This window comes from Zosterops lateralis (assembly GCF_965231275.1).
Source record: "Zosterops lateralis genome assembly, chromosome: 3".
Lineage (NCBI taxonomy): Eukaryota > Metazoa > Chordata > Aves > Passeriformes > Zosteropidae > Zosterops > Zosterops lateralis.
In genome coordinates this window covers 79,322,743-79,338,240 of record NC_139764.1, presented here as the reverse complement: position 1 = coordinate 79,338,240, position 15,498 = coordinate 79,322,743, and the positions used below count along the sequence as shown (strand labels likewise).

Genomic DNA, 15,498 nt, shown 5'->3' with positions numbered 1-15,498 from the left:
ATAAGGCTGAGCTATAAAAACAATGTCCCCTTTATCCTGCCCTGGGGCATTGTGGATGCTGCAGTGATAGGTGGTGGCTCTGTGACACGGGGGTTCTGGGGTTCCCCAAGTGCAGCCTGGCCCTCCACTCACTCTTCCAGCCAGCACCCTTCCAAGGAAGGCCTTTATGGTCCTGGGGCAGTTCCTATGCCCAGGAAGGCTGTTCCTACCCTTGGTTCCATACACTGGACACAGCTGAAAACAGCTGGGAATGGTAGTGAGATGAAATTACTGACAGGGTTATTCAGAAATATAACAAAAACTATAAAAAAATCAATCCTCTAGCACACGCTTGGTAATTACTTGCATGTAAAATTGGTGCAATATGTGCAGAAAGCTGTAGATGCAGCACTTTGGGACATGGGTGAGTGGTGGAGGTGGCAGTGTTAGGTTAACAGTTGGATTCTATGATCATAGATGTCTTTTCCAATCCAAATGATTCTATGATTCTATAAAAGTAATTTCCGTATGCAGCTGACTCATCAATCAGTGTCAGGACCTGAACACATTTTTCTCCTCTCAAAGTATATTGTTGTGCCCAACATCTTAATGAGTATGAAACTGGCAACAAGATATTTACTTTGATCAAGGTGTTTATTGCATCTCAGAGGGCACACATGCACTGGGGTTTTTTGTTTTTGGGGGGTTTTGTTTGGGATTTTTTTAAACTGAAATACAAAGAAAAGCCATTTTGAAATTAACTTTTTATAGAACTTTCCCATTACAGTGTATGTTATCCCCACAGCAAATTCAGATACAACCACTTTTAATGGTACCATACATTGATTAAATAGTTCATTTGAAAGACTTTAGGTGAATATCTTTCCAACCCAATATGCTTTTACAGAGAACTGCCAAGCCACTTGTAACACTGATCAACAGTGACCTCATTGAAGAGTCAAGATCTTACACCAAGCCATCAGCAGAAACAGTATGAGAACAAATAAAAATTAAAGAAACACAGTATGTACAGTAAAGGGCATGGATCTCTGGATCAGAATTAAATCTAATCACCAATAGTACAAAAGCTACTCACAGCGCATTCGGGGCATGAGAAAACACTATCCTAAGGCATACACAGGTAAGCACTAAATTAAGAGATGTACGGAAGAACTGAACAGAGATGAGGAACATCACTTGTAATGTTTTGACTACAGATATACCAAAAAGTGCTCTCGTATTTGAAATCCCTTAATGCCAGCACAACTATGGTTGCTTTTTCCCAACTACATGGAGAGAAACTGACCCTTTACTTATTTTCAGTGCATTTAGCAAGAACTGAAAAATATGCCAATTATAAATGCAAAACCTTAAACAATTAAAATAGGTTTAAAAATAAAACCAGCAATAAATATGGTATTCTCTCAGATATGATTTTTCATTCTTGGTAAATCATTGAAAAAGTATTTGTTATGGAAGTTTTCCTTTATATTACTTTAAATTATTTTAACATATACAGTGCCACAAAAATAAAACATTTTTTTCACGACAATTGAGATTCCTGTGACTGGAAAAAAAAAGTATTCTGCACAATTTTGTAAGTATTTTCTTTACTATCTGGTATTATCACACTATATTTTGTAACAGATAAAGGAGAAATTGAGTCCTAGGGAAACTTCGGGTGTCCTCAAAAAGTTATATACATTGAAACCTTCAAAAACCACAGACATTGCTCCAAATGGCTCACCAAACAACAGCTGCATAATCTGCCCCCGTGGGATAGGTTCAGAAAAGCACTAGAAGGCATCAGAAACATACATCCATTGTTTAAATTGTAAAACACAAATAACCCAAGTACACAAATTTCGAGAGAGTAGGGATAACAGCTAAGGTAGTACACATTCCTAATGTTCACTTTCACAGCTGTGCTACACGTTTCAGGAGGAAGAGAAAGTCTGAGTAAGCACTGGGTTTGGTACTGGTGGCTCACTGAGAAACTCTGAGCATCCATTTGTAGACTCCAAACTCACATTTTTAGCATCCAGTCAGAAAAACCGCAGCTGTGAATATAGAAAAGTATTAGATGAAAACTGATATAATGAGTTAGTAAAGCACGTTCAACAAAGAGCACCAAATCTGCTCATCTCTTCACGCCCCAAAGAATTTGCTATCAGAGTCTAGTGAAGTAGCAGTCTTCCCACAGCCAGTTATGAATCTCTCCATTATGAATTCTCCATTACAAGTTGAAAGCAGTGAGTCCCAGCAGAGAAGGTGTATCTCCATTCCTGGCTGTCTCTGCCAAATGCCAGGTACACCTCCATGGGGCTGGAATTTGGAGAAGGGTGAAGTAGGACTGGGAGATGCCTGCTAAGAGCAGCCTGAATCACTGCTGCCAGCTCCACTGCAGAGTGGGCTCAGAACAAATTTTAGAATTGAGCTCTAGGAAGGAAGAAAAGTGACTTATGAAGAAGGGTCTAAAGTTATGTAATGACTGTCCTTTCCTCACCTTATTCTAGTCGTAATTATAAAAAACATACCTTATTTCTGCATTATTATTTTTAAATGGCTTAAGTGTTTAATTTGATTTTATATTCCTACTTGGCCCTTCAGAATTATCACAATAATGTTTTGGCCTTTATTTCCTTCCATTATGCAGTACTGGTTTTTTGCTTCTCCTCCTCTTTTCTTTGCATTTACTCCTCTGTTCTTCCCCATTGTTGCTCTACAGAGCACTGCTCAGGACCTCATGGCCTTAGCATTCAGAAAAGCAGTGCCTTGAAAAATTGTATGGCAGGGGAGAACATTAGCTGGCAGCAGTAAAGAGCTGCAAACAACTTTCTTGTGACAAGAATACTTAAGTTTTTCCCCTTTCGATATCTTCACACCTATGATACCAAATCTGTTTCAACACCCACAAGACTGGAACAAGCCTCTTTGGCACCATTTCCCCCCCACTATTTGTACCCTGCTATCATTCTATGTGTTTCAGTAATAATTTCAAGAAAAAAACCAAACATGAATGCTTGGACCGAATGGAAACAAGGTAAAAATGGAAATTTTTACACTGAAGACAGTTGGGTTTTTTTCTGCTAAAAGCAAGTGTCAGGAAAAGTTATCTGTGAGTCAAGCTTTCAGGCTGAAGTTAAGAGTGTGGACAGAGAATTTGGTTTTCATTACAGTGTATGTTTCTAGCTCTGCAGCTGCGATTTTATCTGTCACATTCAACCTAAACAACATCTGTGTGCCAGACATATACCACAGTGTGACATGCTCAAGCAGGCAGCCACAGAATACCTTCTCGTTTACAAGAAATCCTTGATGTTAAGATCCGCTAATGGGTCCTTTGTTGGAGGTTTCTTGGGGCTCTGAGTAGCAGGAGTTGGGCTTGGAGAAAGCTGACAGATGCCAGCCAGGAAGGCAGGAAAAAAACAAAGCAGACAAGAATACACAAGCATTAGATAGACATAGGCAGTTCTCACAGAAAGCACATTGCAAGCATACAAAGTTCTCATTTGTCTGCAAATTCAGCATGATGCCATTTTGCTCAAGCATTGTTTGGATTCCATCCTTACTACAGGGTTAACAATGTTTGGCAGGTTTAATGGATAGGGCTACAGACACTGCAGATCCTAATTAGCATAGCTTCAGATCATTCCCTCCCTGTAAGGCAGAATGGCATTAGGATTTTCAATCCAGACAGAAGACAGACAACTGTTAGATGTTAAAAACCAAGGTTCAGAGCAAGCAGAGTGCACCCTGAAGGGTACGACTGAAAATCCCTGTGACTGGCATGACTAGATCATTCTAGGATTCTCCTCTGATATGTATAAAAATCGTCAGTTATTCCACAGAAAACGTATGTTTTGAAGTTCGATGAAGTTCAACACTTCTGAATATGGTGGTCAAATGATTCTCCCATTCGGTCCTTACTCCTCCCCATTCCTACCTCTACTCAGGGCACAAGAGGTATTTCATTTGTAGCCCTGCCACCTTGATGACCACTCCTTAAGAAAAAATTTTCTGTGTCCCATCGTAATATTCTTGGTAAGTGCAAAGATAGTTTAAAGTAAGAAGAAAATCAAGACTAAGTATATTATTCACACTTAGAGCAGTTTCAAGAACTCTCCATTTCTACACAGAAAACCTTGACAAGCTTCATTGGGAAAGTAGTTTCCTACTCAAAAAGTGTGGTTTGATATATGTTGATTGCTTAGTATTTGCAAAACAAGGGAGGTAGACTGGTTTCCAGGGTTACTGGTGAGATTTTATAACTGCAGCATCAACTTCCATCTTCCTCCCTACTTGAAAGGCAGATGGACTTCTGACTCACAAAAAGCAAAATACTACAGCTAAATAATTTCTTGCCTCTCCTCTGGAAAGGCCTTTCCTTTTCAGTGCTATTACAAACCAAACTCTATTTGAAGTAATAGCCTGGGACAGGTGTTACGGTTTATGCTGTATCACCTGCTGAGTGTAGCTATAGTAAATTTTGGTAGGTTGTGAACAGAATAGCAATGCCTGTGAGTTCCACTTGGAGCTTTATTCAAATACCCTCCAAAACCAGATCTTGGATGTAGTTAGCTGTAGGAGACTTTTCAAACCTGTTCCATTGGTCTCATACAAGGCAACTGAAAAAAGAAATCAAGGTGATTCATGTGATCTGCTGCAAGGCATGCAGCTGATCCTTTACGACATCTCGTTCACAGGCCCAGAGCTAGAGTTGAGCTGAGCTAATGCACATACACAAGCTACTTTCTAGAGACATGAAGAGCAATTAAACATTCGTGTAGCAGTAATTAATGCTCACCTGTACACCAGGGCCAGTGGCGGCTCCAAACGGGGGCCTCATCATGGGCTGCCCATACATCACTGGCTGCTGGGGCATCATGGGCACACCTGCACCTGCTGGGGGCTGCAAATCAGCAAAAAAACCGAGTCAGCAGGGGCTGGGTGTGGCAAGGAGAGAGGGGTAGCAAAAGAGACTCACCATCCCAAATGCTGCTCCCGGCTGTGGGACAGGTGGAGTACCTCCTGCGGCAGGAACTGCACTTGCTGGAGGCACAGCTCCCGCCTAAAAAAATAAATTTAAAAAAATGCAAAAAAAGAGCAAAAATCTAACAGCAGCCATCTGGAAAGCACACAGAGTTTTCAGAATTCTCAAAGCTGTTCTGGAAAGTAGAACTGTTATGCAGCACATATGCAGGCTCAAAACCACAATGCTTCAAAGAATGAGAGAGCTGGATGGGTCCTTATGCTCAGCTTGTTTCTTCCTAAGAAAGCAATGGTGACACACTCCATTCTCTTCATGAAGAGCCATTTACTGACTACAACTCAAAATAGGCCCAAGAAAAAACACAGTTTCCTTCTCCTTCTACATAGTGTAAGAAAGCATCCCAATTTCATAACAGCTAACACACTATGGCACATATTGTAGCACTGTATTTTTGTAAAAGCTTAAGCAGATTGTAAAGCTGCTATAATTAGTTTACAATGAAGAAAAATAATTATGCACCAAGATTCATTGAAGTTAAAGGAGAAGTTCACACACTTCAAGTACAATCAGAACCATTACATACAGTAATGGACTAAGAAGAGTTCAGTTTATCTTGCTATGATTTTCATTCATATGCTTGACTTGCTATGATTTTCATTCAAATAATAAAAGGCAAAAAAAAGGTTATCTTCCACTAGAATTCAGGAAGAGAGAACTGTTAGTTTAGTAGTCTAACTGGATATACAGCCCAAGAGCACCTTTAAAAAGGCCACCCCACTTCCCTTATCTAGCACAGCCTACACATCATCCCTTTTGGCTCCCTTCTCTGTAACTTCCCACGCAGAGTCTCCTAATAGCCTTGAAGGTATCTAAACATTTTCTTTTCACACACATATATATATACAATCCATATTATTACCAACTCTGAAGAGAGGCAGAAAGCATTCAAGAAACGGATGTAAAAATGGCAGTATGGATGGATTTCATTACTGCTTTTGTATGGCCTAAGCATACAGGCACAATTTCTCAAGCTATTACAGGAGCTATACGGTTGTGCCTGTGCCTCCACATCCTTACCACCCACCTTGAGCCAGTAACATCCCACAACACTTGGAGAGCAGCTCCTTTCTTCTTACAGTTCAAAGGAGAGTGCGTCTCTGGAGATATACTGGAACTACTCACTGCACAGTCCACTCTCACGAATGCTGTATTTTAGTGCCCTTAGTTGATCCTTGCTTCCAGACTAAAATATGCCAGTTTCTTAAGAAGCTGGAGACAAGTCAAAATAACCTGTCCCAGATTCATTAATCAAAACCACTACATTTTCTGGCTAATTTATGAACTCTATTCCAGTCTGAAAGTTTTGTGGGGAGCATTTCAGTTAAAAATTGTACTGTGCTAACAGAGTCCTCAAACTGAAACCAAGACTTGGACATTCAGGTATGTAAAGAAAGAAATTAAACTACACAGGTTAATGATATCACATGCAGTGATCTGACTGCTTTTACAGGAACACATTGTAGCTCAGCATCCAGCAGATGTCAAGAAAATGGCCATACAGACTGAACCTACTTTTGCCCTTAAGCCGTAGGTCATTCAAGGGAATGGGCTTTGATTTGATTCTGCTGATTTTAATCCTGGAATAGAAAGGTCACAAGGGAAGAAGGGACCAAAACTTAAGTGGTTCAACACTGACATGAGAAATGAGAATGAGAAAAAGCTTCATTTTTGTCTTCATATTTATTTTGCCTGCAGACTTGGGTTTCTTTGGATTCAAAAAAAGTACCTAAGTGCATGATTTTTAAGAAATATATACAACACATGTTTAATGAAATGCTATCAAAACTACCCAGCTTCCAGAAAGACTAGTTACCTATCAGATGATGAAATCACTACAAGATCAGGCTGATGCTGCAGAAGCTTGAAGTTTCAGGCTGTACAAGTCATCAGGTAATTCACATCCAAGTAAAGCAATAAAGAGATAATTTTCAAGCTTAAAGCACAGAAATGGTTATACCTACTGCCATATTCAACCCATTGGCTGAGAATTATCTGTTGGACAGACAGTCCAACAGAAGCCATGTTAGAAGCTTCTAGTTTTAAGCCAGCAGTAGTAACTGTAGTGCAGGTGAGGCGCTGTTAGTATCTTCAAGTTTAGTAAGTGCAATAAGAGATCAAAAAAAAAATCACTTACACTGTACAGTATTGCCCAGCCTTTCTATCAAGAAAAAAAGTTGACATTACAACTAACACATTAAGTGAAGTACAGAGAATTCTTGTATCTTCTATAACGTTATAGAACATACTCAGTCATATTAATACCTGGCTGTGGCAGTAAGGAACTGAACTGGTCAGAGTTCAGAGTTCTTTCTTTCCTTTGCCAACCCAACCTCTTCAAATAGAGGCTGCTTTAAGTCTTGTGAAACCTTTGATGAGATCAGCTATTATCCCTCTTCAGAATACTTTTGTAGCTCACTCATGATCAAGTTGCTCTTGTGCCAAGTTTAGATTCTTAGCTCAATTTAATCCTCTTCTCTCAAAATTAGTGCCTTCTAAAACTTTTTACAGGGTAATCTTACCTTTTCCAACTGCTTTACCCTGCTAAATAAGCTACCCACTCCTGGTCTAACATCAGATAACTGATGAGTATGAATACTGTGTAGTCTTTTGATCTACTTCACTTAGTAACACTGGAGAAAACCCTATTTATTTTCTCTCCTTATAGTACATCAGCTTTGGATCAATAATGTTTTATTTTGGGCACTTGACCTGGGCTTCATCCTGGCCAGACCTACACTTGGAAATGCCCACAGGTACTAAATGTACAGGTAGAGCAATATCTTGATACATATGCTAGTGTATTTTTCATTTACTACTCAATGGTTTATTTATACCAGCTGTAAATCTGTTCTTAAAAAATGTAACTTGAAATACTCATACATTTACACAGAAGCAAACTTTTTAGCCTCAGCAGAATGGAGCAGTCCCTACAGGTAAGCTTGCACAGCCTCATCAAATACTGAAAGTCCAATACCAGCATTATCTATGGATTAAGCACCTACCATTGGACCACCTGGGACACCACCAGTTGACCATGTTGCAGGTGCTACTTTTGGCTGCCAGTTCGCTCCTCCTGTTAACTTCTTCTCTCCAGCATTCCACTGAAGGTCTCCCCTAACAGAGAGGGAGAGAGGCAGGCTATTATAAGCATACTTCCACAGTGAAAATGAAAACCAGCTACAGCATACATTAGCATTAGACGTGCAGCTACATTAGCTTATGGTGTATGCAATTATTAACAGAAAGATATACTTTTAGTGACACTCAGTTTCAAGGGTTGTTAGCAGTAGACACCAGAACACTCTAAGCTGAAGTCAGTTACATGGTTATGGCCTTTGTGGTGAGAATTAAAGAGAAGTTTTACTTAGTATTGACTGAAGGTAACATATTGCATATACCCTTGCAAAGTAGGAAGAGGGACTGCTACTGCCTGTTCTACTGGGGCCAGGCAGGAGAGCTGCCTGCTAAATGTCTTTGAAAGGCCATTTCAGTGCTGGAATCTTGCTCAGACAGCTGAAGAAGGAAAGCATTCAGTTCTGCAAAAAGTTGATAGATACAAAAGAAACAAATCATTCATGGAATAAAAGGGCTGTCGCATAACCAGGTTTTGTTACAGGCTGCTCTACCCAGAATTAAATACGCCATTTGAACAACGTAGATGACATGTTTGTACATATCCCTCCTAGTGCCTCCACAGAGGCACAACATATTTTGAAGTCTTGCAGACAGAGGAAGACCCAGGGCACAAGTAAGCAGTTAGATTAGGAAGATAAAAAATAAATGCAATGTTGTAAGTATTTCTTTTTACAAAAAGAAGCTTATTACTGCATGGAATGAGCCTCTTTTCTATTTTGGAAGTATTTCAATGCCTACACAATAAGTACATCCAGCATCTGTAAAAATATAACAAAACTTGCATATTAGCATAGATTACTGAGGGGAGCTATACAGTTTATTATCTGGACTTACATACTTAGTTTATTATCTGTTCATTTTAAGCTGTTTGGAAATCAGCTATCCAACATAAAGACCGTAATTTACAGGAAAAAATAACACTCAGATTACAGACAGCAATTTCATAAGCTATATCAGGAACATTGAATCTTAATTATTCAGTGAACCTGTATAGAATAGAATACTTTCCTCAGAACTTTTCTGGATTGGGAGGTTGGGGCTTATAACCAATTAGTTGTTTCTTAATAAACACTGAAATAGATGTAGTGCCACACAGCGGAGTAGAAAACTTCCTTTTATCTTTAAGCAAAGTTGAACTTACTTTTTAGAAGTAGTACCAGAAATTCCAAGATCTGAAAATTGTAAGAAAAAAAGGAAATAAAAAAGAAACCACATGTTCAGTAAATTGAAGCATGCCAAAGCAACAGCTTAAATTTCACTGCATCTGGGCTTATCACGACCAAAAACGTTTTGGCCGTCTTCATTTAGACAGCATCAGAGGACTGGCCACATCTACCTATCCTTCAGGACAAACATCTGAGAAACCCTGCATATGTCTTGCACTTGAGAAAGTAATTTTCTTGCACTTGAGAAAGTAATTTCTGCTTCAAAAGCAAACCAAAGTAAATATACTTAGACCTACAAAATGCTAAGTTATTTAAGAGCACCAAACTACCACAAATGACAACACTAATTTCTATTCCTCATTACACACATGGAAATAAAAAGCTGTACTCTACATACACATAAACGTGGACATTGCCTATAAGTTTTGCACTGTTTCATCTGCTCTGTCTTACATGGAAGCTCCAAATAGTTTCCTTAATTACCTTTTGGAAGAAGTCTGAAGCTAAATTTTACAGAGTACACTTCTCACAGGACCATTTTAAGTCCTGTAAGTCATAAATTGCTGTTTGATTTTCTCCTCCCAATTTGGATATAGCAGATGACTTGCAGAAGATGTTTCAAGGGATTTGGTATTGCTGACTTCTAAGCACAGTATTTTCCCCCACGCCTAAGAGCCATGCCTGCATCATAAGATCATTTACATCTTTGGTGTGGTGTGTTTACATATACTACAGGAGTATTCCTTTTATACAACTTCAGCAGGATTGCACCTTAGCCTAGGTGGGCTTCTGTTAGGTTTTTTTGGGAGGTTGCAGCTACTGATCTCTAATTACAAAGGCTCTGGCCCTTTTTCTACTACAGGAAAGAATATATTTTAGTTTAGCATTTCAAGAACATGTTTGGTAAGTTCTCTGCCTGAGACAAGGTCTGTTCTTCAGTACACTCATCACCCCACTGCAACTCTTCCTCTCATTAAACATGAAGTCAGCTATTTGTGTCCACCAGCTTTGCTGCTTAAACTGTCATCAGACACTTTAGACAATTTTCACTTTTCCATCTATTACATCCATTAAGAGTCTGATGTGCCTCTGAAATGTACCTGGGATGGTCACACACTAAGAATCATACCTACCAAACAAATGCCATTATTTGGCTCAGATCCTGGGCTCCAAGGACAAACCCAGACTAAGTGAGTCAGCTATCTGAACCAAGCCTAATTCCTGCTGACAGCTTCCCCAGTTTCCCCAGCGGGACAGGAGGATACTGAAGCAAGCTAAAATAGACAGGTATTTGGCTCCATGGAAAAGCAACATTGATGCCACACCACTTAAACCCAAAATTTGTCACTTACTGCCTACTAAGTTTGCAAGAGACGAATCAAGATCACTTCCAAGGCCTTTGCTTGCTGCTGCAGCAGGGACTGGTGCTGTGGCTGTAGGTGCTACAGGTTGACCAGAAGGAACCATAGTTGGCATAAGAAGATCACCTAAGCCATCAAACACTGGAAGTGAAAGGAAAGTGAGTTAGAACAGCAGGTGTGATCAAAAATGCACTGCCTGCTACTCTGCTGCTGCTCAACAAATACAGCACAGACAACCACATCACAAGTCTTACCGAAACACCGTTTGACATTGAGAGTAATGCCGACAAGGGCATGCACGTCATTTTACTAGACACTGAATGTACAGTAATCCTCAAAAAGCTATACCAATGAAAACTAATACGAGAAGACATGCCTAAAAGGGATTTAATTGGAGCGTTGAATCTACATAGATACAGCACCACTTCCACATGACACTATTTTTCTTACAACCATCCTTACAGAGATGTCAGATACACACACATTTGTCAGGAGATATTCATTTAAAGGTTTTTAAAATGAACATCTTGCTGCAAACACCAGTCAGAATTACTGTGGCAAAGGCAGTCTTATACCTTGACATCTCACAGCAACAGGATTGGCAGTCTCAAGATGTTACTATCACTTGCAAGCAGCAGGGAATCAGGAAAACCTACTAACATCTTATGAGATCAGAAGGAACCAGAACCATCCACACAGACAGTGCTATTGTCCTTAGTCCAGTCATCTAACTCAGAAGTTCATTTTTTAGATCCCTTGAAGTCAAACTGCTTGGTACATCTCATGCCTGAGTTCTATCTTCTGATCTGTATTTGAGGTACATGCTAATGTTAAATCAACAGGGAGGGGTAGCATGTGCACTGGCAAGCAACCAAATAACCAAGCAGCAGTACTATTTCCATCTTTTTTTCTTGTATGGTTGTAGAACTCACCAATTTTAAGTTTGTAGCAAGGACCCAGCATGAAAAATATAGAATGGAAGAGATGCAAACAAAACGATAGCATGATAAAGTTTAAGCTTATAGTCAGGCAAAAAACTCTAGGCCAGTTTCTGTTGTGTGTACCCTCAGGTGCCATGCAGGCTCCAGAGCACCATCAGCAGCAGTGGCAAGATGACTTGCCTGTATACTTGAGTTACAGAATAGTGTTTTCCTTGTGTAATTCCTAATTCATGCTGTCAAGCACATGCAAGGATGATAAATATGCTAGTTTGTGTTTTTTTTACTGACATGGTAGAATAAAAAATGGGTACAGAGCTCTTGGGCACACATCAGTCTTATCACCACCCTGAGGTTCTTCCAGTAAGAAAGAAAAAGGAGGTCACTGATATTGCTTGTACTCAGAGCCTAAATACGGTGTCATTAACTCATCTACCACACAAAACACATTAGAAGATTCACAGGAAGAAACCCTGTGGCTCACCTGATGCATCAAATGAACTGCCAGTTGTTGGAGCTGTTGTCCCAAAAGCTGCATCGAAGTTAGGCTGTAGTAATCCAGTTTGAGCTGGAGTGACTGGGGATGGTGATGGAGAGGGAGCAATAAAAGAACCTCCAAAGCCTTAAAAAAACCACATAAGAGAGGTAAGGACAATAGAGTCAGCCTTGTTAGACTGCTTTTACCTTGCTTTACTGCTTTTATAGAGGGCAGAATGATAAAGACAATTCTTACTAGATCATTTTAAAATGAAGAACATTTCAGCAGCTTATGTGAGCTTCCTTATGTTTATTAGGCTTACTTCAGTATAATGGGACCAAGAAGCCCTCATAACCCAAACCCTAGCCCACAGCAAGTCTCATGCTCACAGTTGCTAACCCTGAACATAGAAAAACGCCCTGGGATTAGAGGTCTGCCACGGTCTGTTCTTGACATGAGTTTGTCATGGAATAATGTAGGTTGGAAGGGATCTCTGGAGGTCAGCCAGCCACACACCCTGTTTAAAGTCAGTCTAATCAAATCAGGCTGCCCAGACATTTGCCTTGGCACCTCCAAGAGGAGATTTTACTGACTCTCTGGGTGGCCTATTGTCATATCAGACCATTACAGTATTTAATGAGTTTCCAACATACATTGCCTTTTTTTAACTATTTTTGTCCACCTCCAAGAAGAACCTGGCTAGTCTCCTCTGCATACCCCATGAGTTTAGACATCTATAAGGATTTCCTTTGGCCTTCTCAAGGCTGAATGAGCTCAGTTCAGCCTCTCTGCACATGTCATATGCACAAGTCACCATCTCTGTGGCTCTCCACTGAACTCACTCTGGTATGCTTTAATCCACATCAAGAGATTCTCTAATACATTCCAGACTACTCATGCCCAGCTGCATTCCCTATCTCCCTCCCCGCACATACTAAGGTGGTTCCAGTTGCCTTAGTGCCAAAGCTTGTGATAGTGGTGCTTTCTCCAGCTGCCTAAAAAAGGCTTCCTCCACTTGCCTCTTCTTGAAGAGGTGATCTGCAGCAGACACCTGCTAAAACATGACTGATGCTAGATCACCCCCTGCCCAAGGCAAAGCTCCATGCATTCAATTATCTGCACAAAAGTATTAATCTCCACAGAATCAGACCAGAAGCAGGTTGACCAGATCCAGGGAAGACAAAGGTAGTTCACTGCAGCAACTCCTAAAGCACAGAGCCATCTAAAGAGCCTGTCTTTCCACTTCCTGAGTGAGAACAAGGAGCCTGGCAGAAGGGTGTGATCCAATATCCATTAATAAGGTTCTGTTTAGAAAGTTCTGTAATCTTTTGCAAAGTCCCATAAAGTGCCTGTTTTTCCAGCTACAGAAGAGAGGACTCCCTAGCTTCTACAGATGAAAACCTGTAAGATGATTGATCTTAATTCTCTAGCTTTTAGCCTTGCATGATTTAAGAGGAATACCAGGCAGAGAAGCCATAAAAATTCTTTAACAAACCAAGTTCCTAGTTGTCTAGAGATTGCACAAGACCCTAAGAAAATCTGCAGAAACAGCAGCTGTTAGATGTGTTGTCTGGACACCATCAACTGCCTGATTTTGAGGTTGCTTTTACACATCCAAGTAAGATTTCATATAAGAACACATTATTAGAGCATATGCCAGGACACACATGCACACAGTTTAATTGGACAGAAAGACATAGAAGGGAAAATGGCTAGACTGTTGCATTTATCAGCGTAGTTCTAGTTTTGTCTCCTGAAAGGCTTGGAGTAGGAAAACATTTCTTCCAAATTTCCTAAGCAAGCCAAGAGCACGAACTCATTTGACAGCAGAACACTTAAAGACAATTATGAATAGTAAGTATACTCATAACATTATGCATATAAACACTTAATACAACCAAACACTCATAAACCATGAAGGACAAGCCTTCAGCCATCATATGAACTCCAGACACTCTTAAATTTAAAACTGGATTACACTGCAGGCTATACATCTGCCATTATCTAGAGTGAACAAATGCTTAGCAATATGCTGCAATGTTTACAGACTCCCTCTGTCTGCCAAAAAAAAAAATCAAATCTACTTAGAGCACTTTGGAATGTATATTCAAAGCATAAATAAAATAAATTTTTAAAAAAACATTCATTCACCCCAACTGCTTCAGGTCTGCTTGAGTATTTAGACTTTGAACATCCCTTTTATAATTTAGGTTTTGATTTAATGCAGGTCATCACATTCAGAGAGCACATTGCTGAAGTTTAAAGCCATCTGGAGCACAATTCCTACTTGCATTTAAGCTTAGTTATAGATAACATAAAATATTTTATATTGTAAAGTTTGCATAAACAGAATTAGCTGCTGTCCAACAATCTCACTGCACCCAATCTCCTGATAACATACGTAACTGCAAAAGACTGTCGTGTTCCAGAATCTGTTAGTTAAAATCTGATATATGGCCTTACATAAGCCATACACAAACTAATACAAAGACCTGTTGAAGCAATATGAAAAAAAAAAGGCAGTATTTACCTTAAAATCTAAAGCAGTCTGTCCTCAAGCTTCAGCATGCATTTACACATTATGTCCCAGTTTAAGAATCTGGCTGCTGATTGAGAATGCATGTATACCTTATTATTATCTAGACAATTTCTTCCTTCCTGTGGCACAACTAGACAATGTCCACACTCCAAGCTGTTACTTGAAAATGCAGTGATAACTACCCACCAATTGTACAAACTGCTGGTTTTGGCTGGTGTAGCACTAATTTAAATCATAACACAAATTCTGCTTTCAGAAACATGAGAGAATTTAAGACAACTCTTCTACAAACCAGAAGTGCATGTGTTGGGATTTTGCTCTCTACAAACTTCAGACTGGAATGGGGATGAGTCACAACTGTTTAGCACAATCACTGTAGCCACTACAACACATGGTACAGAACGAATTTTGGAGAATAGTACACACAGAATTCAGCTGAAGCTGCTTATCCACAGAGTGCAGACTAAAATAACACAGTTATCCAACCTTTGATACAGGGTGTGATAGTGATGCCACATTCAGCACAAGCAGAGACCTCATCTCACCCAGTATAAGGAGAGGGTCTCTATCACTTCCTAGCTCTTGTGCTCAGAAAAGCATGCTTTCATCATCCCACCCTCCTTGCCTAAATGCAAGACTGCTATCAAGTCAGTCATTCAAGCTAAGTGTTCAACCTACCCCAATTAAAGCAACCAAATTGAATGAACTCAAAATTTAATTAGCAGTAAAGAACAAGAAGTGTAGCCTGAAATATTTTTAACTTTAGTACTGCTACACACAGTCAAAGAAACTTTATGCAGACACTCATACTCAGTGAACAGTACAGAAAAATAAGGTTGTGTGGGAGGT

The 15,498-nt window shown here is 39.8% G+C and overlaps 1 protein-coding gene across 9 annotated transcripts in view; it reads right to left on the bottom strand.

Annotated features, from left to right (window-relative positions):
* Positions 1-15,498, bottom strand: part of SNAP91 (synaptosome associated protein 91) — a 78,779-nt gene that overhangs the window by 14,448 nt on the left and 48,833 nt on the right. For 4 of the 9 annotated variants that reach the window (XM_083858033.1, XM_083858025.1, XM_083858027.1 and 1 more), the window contains 9 exons: positions 12,117-12,254; positions 10,686-10,835; positions 9,309-9,339; positions 8,035-8,146; positions 7,167-7,190; positions 4,967-5,050; positions 4,787-4,891; positions 3,274-3,374; positions 636-2,039 (listed from right to left, as the gene is read on the bottom strand). In XM_083858033.1, the coding sequence (XP_083714159.1) occupies positions 3,282-3,374; positions 4,787-4,891; positions 4,967-5,050; positions 7,167-7,190; positions 8,035-8,146; positions 9,309-9,339; positions 10,686-10,835; positions 12,117-12,254 (737 nt within the window). In that variant the 3' untranslated portion in view covers positions 636-2,039; positions 3,274-3,281. Of the gene's footprint in view, positions 1-635; positions 2,040-2,377; positions 2,419-3,273; positions 3,375-4,786; positions 4,892-4,966; positions 5,051-7,166; positions 7,191-8,034; positions 8,147-9,308; positions 9,340-10,685; positions 10,836-12,116; positions 12,255-15,498 lie in introns of those variants that run through there. The other 5 variants (XM_083858028.1, XM_083858032.1, XM_083858026.1 and 2 more) reach the window with 4 other exon arrangements.